Source organism: Anolis sagrei, chromosome 4 (assembly GCF_037176765.1).
Source record: "Anolis sagrei isolate rAnoSag1 chromosome 4, rAnoSag1.mat, whole genome shotgun sequence".
NCBI lineage: Eukaryota > Metazoa > Chordata > Lepidosauria > Squamata > Dactyloidae > Anolis > Anolis sagrei.
In genome coordinates, this window is record NC_090024.1 from 203,352,513 (window position 1) to 203,370,254 (window position 17,742).

The window sequence follows — 17,742 nt, forward strand, 5'->3', positions numbered from 1 at the left end:
AAATTTGGCAAAACTAAATTGTTATTTTGGTCCAACCATGGGATAATAATTGAAAAGTAATGTCCCATTTATGGGCACTATGTGAAAACCATAGGCAAATGTGCCTTTGATTCACGGAAGGAAGGAAGCAGGGTATTGCTTAGAAGACTTGACCAAAGAAGGGGGTTTGGGAAGCTACATAACAGGGTAGAAATTATTAAGTACAGAAAAAGAGGAAAGCATAATAACAGCTTAGGTGATGTCTCTTCACCTATGATGTCCATATTTACCAGGACAGCTTCTGAGCAGCGATCGAGGGAGTAATGTGACACTTGCAGAGAATCTCTCAGAGACAGCAACAGTGGCACCCTAGCTAAGATGGTATTGTGCAGGAGGCGGAGAAAACTCTAAGAAAACTCTATGATGAGGCAATCCAAAATGAAACAAGAGATAGTGTCAGAGGATGAGACCCATGTAGAAATGCACTCAACCATCTACTGGAGAAGAGCAGAAGTATGATTCCAGTTGCTAATGATGCCACTGGACTCAAGGCAAAAGGACAATCTGGTATTTACATATTCAGAGGCAAAAGGAAATTCTGGAAATTTACCAGCATAAATCACAGGAAGCTAGATATCATAAAACAAGAAATTATACATATAAACACTGTAATACTTGTGGTGAGAAAGCTAAAGTGGACAACAATGGGATATTTAGTATAATTAGAAAGTTATACTGCGTTTTAAGAAGTGAAAACCTAAGAAAAAATGTGGTGGCATTAATGGTAAGAAGACGTACCAAAACTACTAATAGAGACATAATACAAAGTATGACTGAATCAAACCGGTAGGACTTTAGGGAAATACCCATTGATATAATCATAATCCAAATTTATGTTCCTATTACTGAGGGAGAAGAGAAAGAAATGGAAAGAGTCTATAGAGGAGTCCGGGAGAAAATAGATCACACGTTAGAAAAGGACATGTTGATAATCATAAACAAATTATTTTCTTTATCATTTAATGTATGATAATGACTGGCTACAATATAATGTACTTTTGCCAAATTAAACATAGGCATTGAAACAAGAATACTTAAATGTTTAAATAATTGCCACCATTTCACCAGATTGTCCGTCACAGTCAACAGAGAAATTCCAGCATGTGGTACTTATTGCATGTTCTCACTCAATAATCTGTAACAAATCAGAAAACAAAGTTTTCTGGCTAAACTTTAAATGTATCCATTAATAATCCTCAGTATAAAAGTGCCACAACATATAGTACTATATTGCCTCAAAACATTTATTTCAACAAAATAATGAATGAATACACAAATTTAGTAACCTGAGAAGTAAAGAGAACACTTTTAAATTCACTGATCAGAGCAAGCTGACAGGCATGAATAACACCGCAAAACACCTCGGTGCCTTTCATTTATATCATAAGGTCCTATAGGATATTTATAAAACAATCCAGAATCTATGTACAAACTGAGCACATGTTGTTGCTCATTACAAGAGCTTGTTGATTCTGAAGGTGGCACTGATGGCATACATTTAAGGCATTACACTGCAAAGTGATGGTGTGCAGCCGAATCTATCCTGGTGATTGAGCTATATTTGCATAATGCACGAAAGCAGCAGTGCTTTTTTAGCTCAATCCTCTTCTTATGGTGCTTTAAATCCTCAGATTCAAAGTTGAGTCTGAGGATTTAAAACACCAAAAGAAGAATGTGAGAAGTCTGACTAGTCTTCCCTAACTCTCCTTTTGCAAAGGTAGCAGTGAAAGGACTTGTGTGACTGTGTTCTTTCTGTGCCTCAAGTCAACACTCATAACAACAAGCGCCACAGACAATGCCTGTAAAGTGTGCAGAGCGCACTCTGAAACCCTGCCTGCTTACAAGCAGGAATACTTAAAATTATCCTTCTGAAGCAGGGGTTTTAGAAGAGAAACATGTTCCTAATTACAGGCTATAACATCTTGGACAGAATATCCTGAAGGAAACCTGCTAAGAGATGAAGACATTTACACAGACATGTGACTACACAGACTAAATAAAACTCTGTTTTTATCTGCATACGCATAAACACATTGGTGAAACCATTATGGGATGTATCAATTACAGAGATATATGAATCTGCAGGCAGAGCTAAAAATGCAAGACAAACAAAAGATAACACACGACACCTTAGAAGGCTGTAAATGAAAAATAGCGCTTGCATTGATTCGTACATCATTTATAGCTTATCTTTCCTTCCAACTCTTCAAGTCTGTCCAGAAACCGCTTTTCTGAAATTATTCAGGATGGAAGAAGGGTTTTTTTCCTCCAGTGAAGAACACAACTGTGTGTTATCTGCAGCACCAAGCTGAAGCACTATAAAGTTGCCAAGTTCAGAAATATTTCTTGAAACAGTGGGTTGTTTTCACCATTAATTTCTCATGAAGACATTATGTTAAAATACTGTATTCATTTCCACAGTCTAGTATTTTTAGATGGATAATGCGTTAATTATTATCTGGGCAATTTCAATAATATGTAGTCAAAGTAGCATGGGACATAAATCTTCCCATGAGAAGTGCAGGGCCTCAAAAAAAAAAAAAAAAGAAGGAATATTCACAGCATGTGATGCAGATCTATTTTTCCTCTCACTCCTGGTATCCAATGAGACAGGCTGCCATGTGGAATCTATAGCCTTTATTGGCTTCTTTTATTGAGTATAAGCTGAAAATCCTTGTTTCACATGTTTGTATGAACAAAGGACGCAGGAGATGTGTACAAAAGTAGATGAGTGTAATATATGCACAAATCTATTTTGAATCAGGTATTTGGTAAACTTATGTTCACACATCTTTTGCCTGCAGGTGCTGAATTAATATGAATAATATCCGTGTATATAGTGCAACCTTACTTAACCTGGTGCCCTCCAAATGATTTGGACGGCAACTTCTATTAGCGCCAAACACAATGATCAGAGATGTTAAAATTCCTTTTAAATCCAGCAGGTGGGGAAGGCTACCACAGAGTTCCAGATTATACTCCCGCAGACAACTATTATTAGGTGGCACTAAGAAGCATATAATTTCATAGTTTATATTGAAGTGATGCAGCAAATATGTCTAAAATACTACTTGTACCACCAATTAAGTCAAATTAAGAATGGGAGCGGCTGCACTTTGCACAAAAAGACCTGTTGTAAGTGTATTTTCTTGGACATGAATTGCAATGAAACAAACAGGCTTGCAAGTAAAGAGGTCTGTTTATAGACTTTCCTATTGCTCTTTCTGGTGTTTTTTTTTTACTTTGCAGAAGTTAAAAAATAATTCAATAGTTTTGTCCAACTGAGATTTCTAAACAAAGCATTTGTTAAGGAAAAAGACTACATAGAAACTTCTTTGCATGATCAAACATGACAAACTTTAGCCAGCAGAAGGTGCCACTTGAAAGCTATGGATAAAGCATACAGTACAATACAGCAAAAGGCTGGAATGATACCCATAAGGAGACATGAGGGCAACGAACAATGTGAAAAATAAGCACACACTTTTCTGCAGTACAATTCCAATTTGTCAGATCAGCTGTTCAAACGGCGATGGCTTTTTAGCTTGAGATGTGTCATCAGATAGCTCTTCTTGCCTTACTTCAACAGACTCTTTGCTGATTGATAGCAGTTTTCGCAACTCTTTATTTTCAAGCTGTAAAGGCAAGAAACAATTTGAAACAAATTAGTAGAGGCAGAAACAACTATTGTAGCACATCTTTCCCAATAAATGTAAAAACAAATACTTCGTCCTTACTAACAAATAAATATTGCTACACAATGTTCTTTCATCAAATGACTCAAGCAATGCAACAGATTTTTCAGTGCTGAAACATCCCATACTGCAGGGTTGCATCATGTTACTGCAGCTTTTACTTTTTTGATGCTAAAGTAGCCCCTGCCTCCCTTCCTCTCCCATCAACTGCAATGAAGGCTGCAGAAAAACTTCATCAAGACATTAGCTTTAAAGAAAACAACAACCTTATTAAAGCTTGCAGGATGAAAAAAGAGAAATGTATCATACAAGCATTCTTCTCCGATACCCAATATTTCCCAGTTGCTCATTATCTTACCTCCAACTGTGCTAGCTTTTCTTGTATTTTATAATACTGGTCATTGTCCGCACGAACTGCTTTTCTCATCACCTCTCCCATCTCACAAATCCTATCTATCTGATTCTCAATTTCCTGTAGACAGATTTCAAAACAAAGTTATTTCCAAAGAGAAACATATGAAAAGAAAAACACTTAAGAGCAGGTCAGTACCATAAGGTCCCTCTCAATCAAGTTACTGCCTTGTTCAAACAAAGGAAACATAGGGATAACACAACTAATTTCAGTAAAGCTTTTAACTACAAAAGACTAAGAAATGCAAAGTAGAAAAATAGCACAATATGGATATGAAACTGGCAAAAGGGATAGATAAGCACTGGAATGTGGCAGGAGGCACTGCATGGTTTCTTGCAATCTCCGAAAGTTGAAAAGGGAAAGAAAAGACCTCAGCTTACAATCTAATATCAGTAATTTGTATAGTAAATGCTACTAGAACATGGGGAGGCAAGAAAAGAAAGCCCTCGGCGGCGCAGTGGGTTAAATCCTTGTGCCAGTAGGACTCAACACCAACAGATCAGAGATTTGAATTTGAGGAGATCACAGATGAGCTCCCTCTGTTAGCTCCAGCTCCCCATGCAGAGATATGAGAAAAGCCTCCCATGGGATGGTAAAACATCCAGGCGTCCCCTTGGAAATGTCCTTGCAGACGGGCAATTCTCTCACAACAGAAGTAACTTGCAGTGTCTCAAGTCGCTCCCGAAATGAATAAATAAATAAATAAGGAAAAGAAATTTTTGAATCTATCTTTTTTGGATTTTTAATTCATCAGCTGTCGTCTCGCAACATTTACACTATTGAAGTCATTAAAAAACCACTGCAGTTTACAGGGAACAGCAAATCATCTTCTTTACATGATTTCTTTTACAAAGGAATATTGTGCATATGTTGCAATGGTTTTTTCTAGATAAGAAAAGCTCTAATGGGAAGAATATACTTCAGAAAAGACATCAATATTAAAATAGCAAAAAGAAACATTACTGTAACAAAATATATCAGTGATCCCTCAAGTGTCATTTTCATTTCTAGTAAATTCATTTTTTCTGAGAAGAACACTAAAATACAATATAGCATAAAAATTCCTCACTTCAGATTGGGTTTGATGCACTTTTAGAACTGGTTGGGAATCTACATCTTTTCTTTTGATCATGAGTTGTAGCATACGTTTCCTGTATTTGCTCATAATAAGTTCCAAAGCATCTTGGTGTTCCTCCAAAGAGATCCACAGTTCTGAAAACAATAAGAATTCCATGCCGTAATTAGAAATATATTTTCTGATTCAGACAAATATGAGGAAAGTAAAAAGTTGCATGGAGCGTTAACAATTTCTCCACACATTAACCTGCTCAAGCTTTCATTCCACAATTTCTTTTCAAATATAGGCTAAATCAGGCATGGGCAAACTTCAGTGCTCTAAGTGTTTTGGACCATAATTCCTACCAGTCCAAAGCACCCGGAGGGCCAAAGTTTGCCCATGCCTGGGCTAAACTATGTATATGCATTTTCTACCTTCTTTTGCAGATTCTTCTAAATATAAAAACCAATGCATTCTGAATGCACTAGAAGCATTACTCTGATTATTTATTAAGCATTCATAGTTCTTCTGAAACATTGCTGTAAAACATTATTCATCTTATTATTTGGCATTGGTTTCAGTTATAGGCAGTTCTACTGTTGATGCATAAAAAGAAAAAACTCCACAAAAGAGATCATCTCAATTTTTGTGTAGAAAGTATGTTTACAGCTTTCCCCGTGTCCATAACATAACCTCAGTTTATCATTAACTTCCTCATCTCACCAATAGCCACCAATACCCCTTTTATGTAATATGTACAGAATAAGTGTGTAATTAAACAGAAATATAAGCTAAAAATCTGTAAGTAGCTATAATTTATTTGGTCCCTACTAACCATATTAACAATGTACACTTAATGTACTAAATAGAATCCCACAATCTAAGCCACACAAATCATGGTTTTGTATAGCTACACACACAGGGGGTTAGCATCTAGAAATAGTAATAGGCAAGACAGTGTGGCTTAGATGTTGTGAATTTTATCTAATGTAGATTGTTTTCATCTCTATTATCACTCCTGTGAAGAAATTGGGCACACTGTCTTGATGACTCTTAGCATTATATTTAGCATTCTTATTAAGGATTTACTCCACTTTTTAAAAAAAGCAATTGAGCAATCCAAATAGTTGGCATACAATGCATCCTAGAGATCTGCAAACACTGTTCCTCGGGACAATAATAAAGAACAGGTTCAGGAGTGAAACCTTCAGGTAAACTTGTGCACATCACACAAAGATTTCCAGGTTTGTCATTGTCAGAAACTCACCTCTGTTTTCCTGTTGCAGATCTCGAATCTGAGTGTTTTCCTGAGACAGCAGAATGTGAGGTTTGTATTTAGACATGTCCTTCAGCTCAGCTGTATCATCCTGGTACTTGCAAAAAACAAAAATATAAATTGTTCATATGAACTCACAGAAATTGAACCAATGCACCAATCCATTCTGAAATGCTGATTTTCACTCACCTTGTGTGAAAGAGGTGTGCCAACTTCTTTCATAGTCACCATCCGCTTGTGCAACATGGTGGACTGGTCAATGAGAGAATCGGCTGCAGTGTCATGCTCTTTCAGCCTTTCCAGCAGGGCCTTTACATCCGTCAGGATCTTCTCTATAGTACAGGCCATTATCAGACAGCTGAAAGGTTGGCAGAAGAGGGAATTAGGTCAACATGCCAGAGCTGTCAAGACCCCAGGCATATCTTCACTGATCTCTTAAAGTGGGTCGAAGGCAACTTGAAAAGGTGGTGCTTAAATGATGTAATCTGTAATTTCTTTATGTGTTTTATTTGGTTTATGATGCTGTGCTTTTATGTAATGTAATTGTGTCATATAATTTCAGTTGTTTTTAACCACTGTACGCCATTTTGATCCTCACCCTTGGGAGAAAAACAGGACAAAAATAAATAAATAGATAATTATGTGGCTTTAAACCAGGATAAGCAAAGTCGGAGGATATGCCAAAACAGAGCCTATAATGTGCATCATGACACCTAAGTGTGAACCACATCAAATGGTGAAACTAATTAAAGGATGACTGGTCTGGAGAGCCACACATGCACACTAAAGCAGGGAGAAGCGGGGGGAAAACAAACTCCAATTCCCCCTCAATAATAATAATAGGTCAACAACAACAATACATGGCCATGAAGCCACAAATATTGTGAAATCGGGAACTGGGTCGATGCCAACATCAGACCTCAATCTGGTTCCCAGGCTCCATGTGTCATCAGCTCCATGTTGAAATCCTCTGTCAGTTTTACCCTGCCTTAAGCAGTGAGTGATGTGGCCCTTTGAAATATCTCTCAATGGGCTCCTGGCACTTCAAAGATATTCAGAGTCCAACCTTATTACTATTGTTCAATGTCTTGCTGAAGGCTTTCATGGCTGGAATCACTGGGTTGCTGTGAGTTTTTCGGGCTGTATGGCCGTGTTCCAGCAGCATTCTCACCTGACATTTCGCCTGCATCTGTGGAAAGCATCATCATCTGCCCCCTTCCACACAGCTGTATAAGATCCCACATTATCTGCCTTGAACTGGATTATATGGCAGTGTGGACTCAGCCCTTTCACACAGCCATATAACTCAGAATATCATGGCAGATAATCCAAAATATCCGCTTTGAACTGGGCCCCTTCCACATAGCTGTACTGGATTATATGACAGTGTGGACTCTGATAATCCAGTACAAAGCAGATTTGGTGGATTTATCTGGCTTGATATTCTGGGTTATATGGTTGTGTGGAAGGGCCCTGGGTTATCTGAGGCCCCTTCCACACATCTGAATAAAATCTCACATTATTTGATTTGAATTGGAATATATGGCAGTGTGGACTCAGTTAACCCATTTCAAAGTGGATATTGTGGGATTTTCTGCTTTGATATTCTGGGTTATATGGCTGTGTAAAAGGGCTGAGTCCACACTACCATATAATCCAGTTCAAAGTAGGTAATGTGGGATTTTATACAGCTGTGTGGAAGGTGCTAGAGGGTGGTTGCCACAGATGCAGGTGAAACGTCAGAAGATAATGCTACTGGAACATGGTCATACAAGTTGAAAAACTCACAGCAACCCATTATTATGTTTCTTATTTTTATTTATTTATTTACGACAGTTATAGGCCGCCCTTCTCACCCCGAAGGGGACTCAGAGTGGCTTATAAGACATATTTACATACAATATATTATATTATTAGCATAGTATAATATCAGTATTAAATATTAGTATATTGTACTATACCATTATATTGCAATAATACTAGTAATATTACATGTAATATAAATATATAATTACAACATCATATTATTGGTATTATATTGCATTACATTATAATATTATAAACATTATATGTATATACATTATAGTATATAAGTTTTGTCACATTTACTTATACCTTGCTTTTTCTTTCCACAAAGGCCCCTTTCACATACCAGTATAAAATCCCACATTATCTGCTTTGAACTGGGGGCCCTTTCACACAGCCCTAGATCCCAGAACATCAAGGCAGAAAATCCCACAATATCTGCTTTGAAGTGGGTTATCTGAGTCCATACTCGGATAATATGGGATTTTCTGCCTTGATATTCTGCGATATAGGGATGTGGAAGGGTTCTTGGTTAACTGGCAGCGTGGACTCCGATAACGCAGTTCAAAGCAGATATTGTGGATTATCTGCCTTGATATTCTGGGTTATATGGCTGCGTGGAAGGGCCGAAAGGAGATTTAGCAAGAAGGCAAAAGAGGAAGACGGCTTTCCAGATGGACAGACTCAGTCAGGAGAGTAAAGGCTGACCTGAGAACGAAATACCCGTTGTAAATAGGATAACTTGGTTGGCCTCTCATTCATGGGGTCAAAGTTGACTTCCTGGCAGTTTGACAACAACAATTACAGGGGACAACAGAGGGAAAGAGGCGGCAGCCCCAGAAAACCAGACCAGTGTTGTCATCCAAGGACAACAGGTTGCAACTTACTTAATTCATTCATTATCGTTATATTTTTAATTGCTGGCTATAGCAGGCACGGGCAAACTTGGGCCCTCCTGGTGTTTTGGACTTCAACTCCCACAATTCCTAACAGCCTACCGGCTGTTAGGAATTGTGGGAGTTGAAGTCCAAAACACCAGGAGGGCCCAAGTTTGCTCATGCCTGGGCGAGAGGGAGAGGGCCTGCTGGGCCGATGTAGCCTGGCTCTCTTTCTAATGGAGGGGGCCGCGAGGGAGGCCATTCCCAAGCAGGGAGCTCTCCCCTCGAAAGAGCTGCTCACCTCCGCCAGCCCCCGCTTCCCGCTTCCTCTCTCGCCGGGTCTCTGCTCGGAAGGTCTTCGCTCGGCAGAAGGCTCGCTAGGCGGCGCCCGGGTCACAGGCACCGCGCTCCGACCCTCACCGGCCGCCGTAGCTTCCGCTCTGAAGCTGCTCCACCTGAGGAGTCAAAGGGGATGCGCTCCTCGTGTGTTTTCATCTAAACTTCCGGTCGCCGAGCGAGACAAGGTTATGGGCTGCTTTTCGCGGGAGAAGTTCAGCCTCCGCTCACCGAAGGAAAGAAGGAAGGAGGCCAACTTGGGCCCGCCCTCCAGGTGTTTTGGACTTCAACTCCCACCATTCCTAACAGGCTCAGGTCCTTTCCTTTCCCCCCTCAGCCGCTTAAGCGGAAAAGGAAGGGCCCTGAGGCTGTTAGGAATGGTGGGAGTTGAAGTCCAAAACACCTGGAGGGAAGGCCCAAGTTGGCCCATGTTGGGTGTAGAATGGATACAGATTAACACCTTGCTTCAATGCTAAGGAATCCTGGGAGTTGTCGTTTCCCAAGGTCTTCTCTGGTAGAGTTGCTGCACCTTCGTACTATAATAATAATAATAATAATAATAATAATAATGATAATAAAAACTGGGAGCAGTGCCTAAAGACCTTGGCCTGTACTTAAACACAATCAGCACTGGCAAAATTACCATCTGCCAGCTGCAGAAGGCCACCTTACTGACCTGAGGCTGACCTGAGAATGGCATCTGGGATCTGAACTCATTATTGGAATCTGACTGCATTATTTGCTGATACATCACAGTCCTAGACACTGTCCGATGTGTGATCCAATACAACAGCCAGCAGAGTGTCTGCTGTGGGCTCATCTTAATGTGTTTATAACAACAACAACAACACCACCACCACCAACAACAACAATAGATTACATCTCACCTGCTCCAAGAAGATCGCGCAGACAGATTGCAAGCAGAGGCATAACGCCGTTGCTCAGATGATTCATTGGAACCTGTGCCACAAATACCCTCTGCCTGTGACAAAGAACCAGTGGGATCACAAGCCTGAAAAAGATACAGAAAATAAACACATCAAACTCCTCTGGGACTTCTGAATTCAGACTGACAGAGTTTTGGAGTGCAATACTCCTGACCTCACTATTGTGTTAAAAAACAAAATATGGATAATCTGTGTTGCAATCCCAGGTGACAGCAGAATGGAAGAGAAACAACTGGAAAAGATGACACGATATGAGGATTTAAAGATCGAACTGCAAAGACTGTGGCACAAACCAGTAAAGGTGGTCCCAGTGGTGATCGGTACACTGGGTGCAGTGCCTAAAGACCTTGGCCTGTACTTAAACATAATCGGCGCTGGCAAAATTACCATCTGCCAGCTGCAAAAGGCCACCTTACTGGGATCTGCATGTATTATTCACCGATACATCACAGTTCTAGACACTTGGGAAGTGTCCGTTGTGTGATCCAATACAACACCCAGCAGAGTGTCTGCTGTGAACTCATCTTATTGTGTTTCTAATAGTAGTAGTAGTAGTAGTAGTAGTAATACAATAGATCACATCCTCAGCTCCTGCAAGAAGATTGCACAGACAGACTACAAGCAGAGGCATAACACCGTTGCTCAGATGATTAACTGGAACTTGTGCCACAAATACCATCTGCCTGTGACAAAGAACTGGTGGGATCACAAGCCGGAAAAAGTTACAGAGAATGAACATGTCAAGCTACTCTGGGACTTCCGAATTCAGACAGACAGAGTTTTAGAGCACAATACTCTTGACCTGGCAATCGTGTGAAAAAACTAAGTATGGATCGTGGATGTTGCAGTCCCAGGTGACAGCAGGATTGAAGAGAAACAACTGGAAAAGATAACACGATATGAGGATTTAAAGATCGAAGTGCAAAGACTGTGGCACAAGCCAGTCAAGGTGGTCCCAGTGGTGATTGGCACACTGGGTGCAGTGCCTAAAGACCTTGGCCTTGGACCTCAGCGCTGACAAGATTACCATCTGCCAGCTGCAAAAGGCCACCTTACTGGGATCTGCACACATTATTCGCTGATACCTCACACAGTCCTAGACACATGGGAAGTGTCCGACGTGTGATCCAATACAACAGCCAGCGGAGTGTCTGCTGTGGACTCATCTTGTTGTGTTTCAAATAATAATAATAATAATAATAATAATAATAATAATAATAATAAACATGCAAAAATACTGTGGGACTTTTGAATCTAGACTGACAAAGTTTTGGAACACAATACCCAGACATCAAGATTGTGGAAAAGAAAAAAGTCTGGATTATTGATGTCACCATACCGGGTGACAGTCACATTGAGGAAAAACGACAGAAAAAACTCAGCCACTATCAAGATCTCAAAATCGAACTGCAAAGGCTCTGACATAAACCAGTACAGGTGGTCCCAATAGTCATTGGCACACTGGGTGCTTGCCAAAATATCTCAGCTGGCATTTGGAAAAATAAACATGGACAAAATCACAATCTGTCAACTGCAAAGGCCACCTTACTTGGATTTGCATGCATCATTCGAAAATACATCACACAGTCCTATATGTTTGGGAAGTGCTTGACTTGTGATTTTTTTTATACAAAATCCAGCATATAGATCTTGTTTGCTGTGACATACTGTGCTTTTGTGTCAGTAAAATAATAACAATATATCACATCCTCAGCTGCTGCAAGAAGATTGCGCAGACAGAGTACAAGCAGAGGCATAACACTGTTGCTCAGATGATTCATTGGAACATGTGCCACAAATATCATCTGCCTGCGACAAAACTGGTGGGATCACAAGCCAGAAAAAGTTACAGAGAATGAACACGCCAAACTCCTCTGGGACTTCTGGATTCAGACAGACAGAGTTTTGGAGCATAATACTCCTGACTTCACAATCGTGTTAAAAAACAAAGTATGGATCGTTGATGTCGCAATCCCAGGCGACAGCAGGATTGCAGAGAAACAACTGGAAAAGCTGACACAATATGAGGATTTAAAGATCGAACTGCAAAGACTCTGGCACAAGTCAGTTGAGGTGGTCCCAGTGGTGATCGGCACACCGGCTGCAGTGCCTAAAGATCTTGGCCTGCACTTAAACACAATAGGCGCTGACAAAATTGCCAGCTGCCAGCTGCAAAAGGCCACTTTACTGGGATCTGACGCATTATTCGCCAATACATCACACAGTACTAGACACTTGGGAAGTGTCCGACGTGTGATCCAATACAACAGCCAGCAGAGTTATCTTGTCTGCTGTGGACTCATCTTGTTGTGTTCCAAATAATAATAATAATAAACTTTACCTGTACCCCGCCACCATCTCCCCAAAGGGGACTCTGGGTGGCTAACATGAGACCAAGCCCAAATTTACAGTAAGCAAAATAAAATACAAAGAAGCAGAAAATACCATCAAAATAAATACATGAAATAACAAAATAAAATAAACAATTTCAAAATAAAATGATAGAGAAATAGATGATTCCACAGCATCTAGCCATGACAGTTAAAGTGGTGTCAAACTGTCAATTCCAGGGAAACGCTGCAACGCTAGAGACTAGGATTCAAATCCCCTTCTTAGACATGGAAACCCAGGCCCCATCTGCACCACCAGACTCCTATAATCCAGTTAAAAGACAATAATCTGGATGCAGAAACTGGATTTTATATGGTAGATGGGGTGCGCTTGGGCCAGTCTCAGCCTCAGAGGAAGGCAATGGCAAATCCTTCCTAAACAAACCATGCTAAGAAACCCCTGATAGTGTTGCCATAAATCAGAAATACAGATTGGAGGAGGGCAGCTTATGGATGATGGGACTTGAAGTCTCTCCACTCACTTCCTGAGATCACTGTGATCCTCATCCAATGACTGATCAAGATCAAACTTGGCACACAGAGCCTCATGACCCACTCTACATCGTGGTACTGTTTGGAGGAGGATGAACCATGTATGATGGAACTCGCAGTACCTTCACTAACTTCCTGAGACCACAGCGAGCCACATAAATAACTGATAAAGACCAACCTTGGTACACAATGCCTTTCTCAAATAACACGGGCAGCACCAGGTCCCCAAGCTAGTTAAAAATAAAGTTAAAACCCTTAAAACTAATTAAAATATATTCATAGCTAAAACAACAGCACTGCCTGACATGATCGTAAAAACCTCCTCCTTTAAAAACCTGTCTGAATAAAAATGGTTATATATTTGTTTGCAGCCTTATTTCAGAACTTATTTAACCTGTCTTGTTTTATTTCCTGGTAAAAGGTTTACTGATCCTGTGGTATAGATCACTGCCTCTAACCAAAATGGCTGTTATCATTTGCCCTAAATCTGGCTTTGGCTAATGACAAGTTAAAAGGGAATAGTTTTCATTCTGTATTTTTCTGGAGACCAATTGTAGCTTCAGAGCCTTGTCTTGCCTTTTTCTAGAAAGCCAATGCATATATTATTTCTAAATTTTGACACAGTACTTTGTTTATGAAAGTGTAAGAAGATGATGCAAACAATGAATCAGACCTATGCCAAGAAATAATACATTTTTATTTTTAAAGAAGAAATAAAAATGATATCTGAGAATACAATCCACTGAGAAGGAAACTCCAGTGAGATCAACAGGACTTACTCCTAGGATTCGGAATTATTCATCACAGGAGGTGGGAGAAAGGCAGTAGAAAAACTCAAACTGGTTTGAATGTCCTTTAATAAATAAAGCAGATGCTGAAATCCATGGAACAAATTAGAGACACATGAGAGTAATATGTAAGAATGGGAAGTGACACTCCCATAAGTTACTGAAAGCAGAACGCAAACCAAACAAATTCCCTGGCTACACAAGAATAAATTTAGGATGATGAAATAAACCACAAAATAACTGTGGAAATCCCATTCTGGTAGCTGTTTTATGGCAATAAACTGTATTCTAGAAAACATGCCAGAGCTTTCTATCAGTGCATACTAATTCTTGAGCCACATTGAAGTAGCACATATAGAGCTACACCTTAAGCCACAAACCTTCCATGCAAACTGCTATACAACCCATTCATGAGGATTATAGTTTTAAAACATAGAATTTGAACTTCTGATGAGGAGAAACCAACTCAATTTACAAATTACACACTGATAAATGACTGAAACTTTAAGCTGAAAGAGGCCCATAGAAAACATTTTCCTCTATCAGTTCCAAGCAATAGCCATATTACCTAAAATGACCCAAAGTACTACTTTTGGTACAAAAGGATCCAGTGTTTTAAGTCTCATTGGATTACGATACTACCCCACAAAGTATGCTCCAGCATGTGTTCTGGACAACATATGGCATCTTGGGGGAAGATGGGTTGTGCCTGACGGGCTAAATATCCTACACCATTGCTTCTTCAACTGGATCCTGACCCCTAATGGGGTCTCTATAGCTCAATGTTGGGGTCATGAAATTTTTGGCAACAGTAAAGGGTTCCTGAATGTTATTGAATGGCTGTTTTAGACATTTACATGAATTTGTTAGCAACAACTTTGACTTTGCAGAAGATGCTTCAACTGAATTTTATAAAAAGGAAAAAGTTTGTTTAGCAAGCCTTGCAAATGCTGTTTTATTATAATTAAATGCTTGATTTTATACCTATTTCATATATAGCTGTGATCACATAAAATTATTGGGTCAAAAGGAATCGTGAGTGGGAAAATTTAAGAAGCACTGCCCTAAATCAGCACAATTGTGGTCTATGAACTACTAAAAATTCAACAGAGCTGCCCAGGAGTTAACAGCTTTTGGGCCACAGGTATACAGCCTGGTTTTTATGCATATTTACCTGGAAGTAAGTCTACTGAGCACAGTTAGGTTTATTCTCAAATAAATGCACATAAAACTTAATTGCAGTGACATAGAACTCTCTACACAGAGCTTTAAATTATTCTGCCCAGCAAACACTGGGAAATTTCCCTTGTGTACTCCCTAACAAGGGGACTTATGTCTTGTCTACTCTCATATTTATATTAATGTGAGCTATCTGTGGAAGGAGCAAGCCTGATGATGTAAAGAATGTTGGTTTTCTATCATGAGTAATGCCAAGAAACCAACATTTGGCAAATTACACATTTCTGTAAACAAGGATCTATAAACAAACCCCGCTAAGCAGCAGTGCTACTGACATGTGCAGCAACATATGAGGGATTGATATGGCAAGTCTCCTGCAAAAAGATGGTCCTAAAATCTTTCCAATGCTCTGACTATTAGAGATTGTGTACAAATAGCTGGTGTTTGGTGAATGAGTTTGTAGGGCCAAAAATGCATTTTTCTAAACAACCAAATATTTCCTGGAAATGAATTGGAGGGTCTTTTTCTTCATCTTAAAGGAATTAATTGCATATATTTTCTCCTCAAAGAATGAATAAACACATACCCCTTTGACTACAGTTTCATGATTATCTTCACAATTCCTTGTAGAGCAGTTCGTTTCTTATTACATTGGAGCTGTCCTAGCTGGGTCTCTATAGAAGGGGAAATAGCATAGTAGAAACTGGGAAACTATGGTTGGTCAAGTGGAAGCAGAGGAAGTTGGTAGAGCTTGGAAATTTAGTTTTTTGTCTGGGGATTCTTCCATGGACCCCAGAGTGGCATATCACTTTATTTCCTACATGATTCTCTGCAGCAATTATGTGAAATTGATCATATGGAATAATGTTTTCAGACCTGAAAGAAAATGAGTATGCCCGCCATCATAATCCTATAGTACATCAAGGGAATCTGTCTTGTTAGATGTTCTTCAAGTATTCCTGTCACCTTTGACTACAAGCTGTATTGGCTGGGGATGATGGGAGTTGGAGTTCAATACCCAGTTGGTTGCATGTTTATTTATTTATTTATGTAGAACTTTTCTATCCCGTTTTCTACCTCCATGGAGGGACTCAGAATGGCTAACAACTGCAAAAATTCAATGCTACACCATAAATAACATTTTAAAAACAACATACATAATAAATAAGTTATAAAATACATGTAAAACACACTTCGCCAAGTTAAAAACATAATCCAACTTAATCCAAGCATTGTGGTCCAATAACTCTTAGTCTTTACCGTTTCAACCCATCAATCTGCAAATGCCTGATTCCAAAGCAAAGATTTCAGTTTCTTCCTGAAGGTCAGGAGGGAGGGGGCATCTCTACCATGGGGCACCGTGCATATGGTATCTTAAAACTCAAACCAAATGCATTCCTTCCCTAGCTCCCAAAGTTCAAGCTCTGCCTTTCTTGCTGTATTGTGAATGGCTGGACCAGGTACTTGCATGAAGCCTGGCCTGGTCCTTGACCTTACAGACCAGTGGTTATCTATTTAAATACCAACTTAAATAACGTTTAGTGCATTCCAGGTTGAGATTTGTCAATATGCCGTCTTATCTAGTATTCTTGTTTGTTCTTTTCACAGTAAACACTCTCTAAAAAGAAAGAGGAAAAAACCTAGACATTCTGTTGCAGGGACTGGATACTCTGTTACTTATTTGCTAGGAGAAAGTACAGTTAGTGATATTTGATGTCCTTGGTCCTTAATTTGACTTTGTTCAATTGAGCTGGTGCATATGCATGCAGATTCAAACCCTTTGGCTCGTGAAGTTGGTGTGATTGATGAAATCCTTTAATCAAAACTGCTCTATCTTGAGTTTGCAGCTTAAACAACATTTTAAAGATTTTTAAAAAGATTTTTGGCAGCAGAACCTTTTGACATTTAGATATGAAGAACCACCCAAATTGTCTACAATACGGTACTTTCATAACAACAGTCTATTTATAGAGCTTCTCGTTTAATGACATTAAAATCTTTTTAATGTACTATTTTTTATTAAAAAGTGAACAAAAAAAAACCCAAAGACAATACAAAGAAAGCAGATTGTAATAGTATATAACATCAAAACTATTACAAATTATAAAAGTAGACCTAAGATAGGCACACTAAGCTTGTACCTACCTATGTTAAAATCTGAAATAAGTTTCATTAAAAAACACTGGTTGGATGTGAACTGCTGATCTATAAATACAATAACAACCAATCATATTTGTTGTCTCTCAATTCATAAAACTGTTTTTTTGCATTTAACAATAACTAAAGGTTTCTCCTGATGTTAAGTCTAGTTGTGTTCTACTCTAGGGGGTGATGCTCATCTCAATTTCTAAGCTGAAGAGCTGGCATTGTCCATAGACACCTCCAAGGTCATGTGGTCAGCATGACTGCATGGAGCGCTATTACCTTCCCAAAGAATCGGTACCTAT

At 39.3% G+C, this 17,742-nt stretch overlaps 1 protein-coding gene across 4 annotated transcripts; it reads right to left on the reverse strand.

The window, feature by feature from the left end:
- Positions 1–962: 962 nt before the first annotated feature.
- SIKE1 (suppressor of IKBKE 1) lies at positions 963–16,707 on the reverse strand. 4 transcript variants are annotated; one of them, XM_067468100.1, is made up of 7 exons: positions 16,556–16,707; positions 10,387–10,511; positions 6,669–6,837; positions 6,471–6,576; positions 5,216–5,358; positions 4,093–4,206; positions 963–3,674 (listed from the first exon to the last, which is right to left on the reverse strand). In XM_067468100.1, the coding sequence occupies exons 3-7, from the start codon at positions 6,825–6,827 to the stop codon at positions 3,549–3,551; spliced, it is 648 nt and encodes a 215-aa protein (XP_067324201.1). In that variant the 5' UTR covers positions 6,828–6,837; positions 10,387–10,511; positions 16,556–16,707; the 3' UTR covers positions 963–3,548. The 4 variants fall into 4 exon arrangements, with proteins under 4 accessions (XP_067324201.1, XP_060628547.2, XP_060628548.2 ...); XM_060772564.2 differs by lacking the exon at positions 10,387–10,511; XM_060772565.2 differs by lacking the exons at positions 10,387–10,511; positions 16,556–16,707 and adding an exon at positions 9,465–9,696 and having other exon boundaries at positions 6,471–6,570.
- Between the last annotated feature and the right edge of the window lie 1,035 nt (positions 16,708–17,742).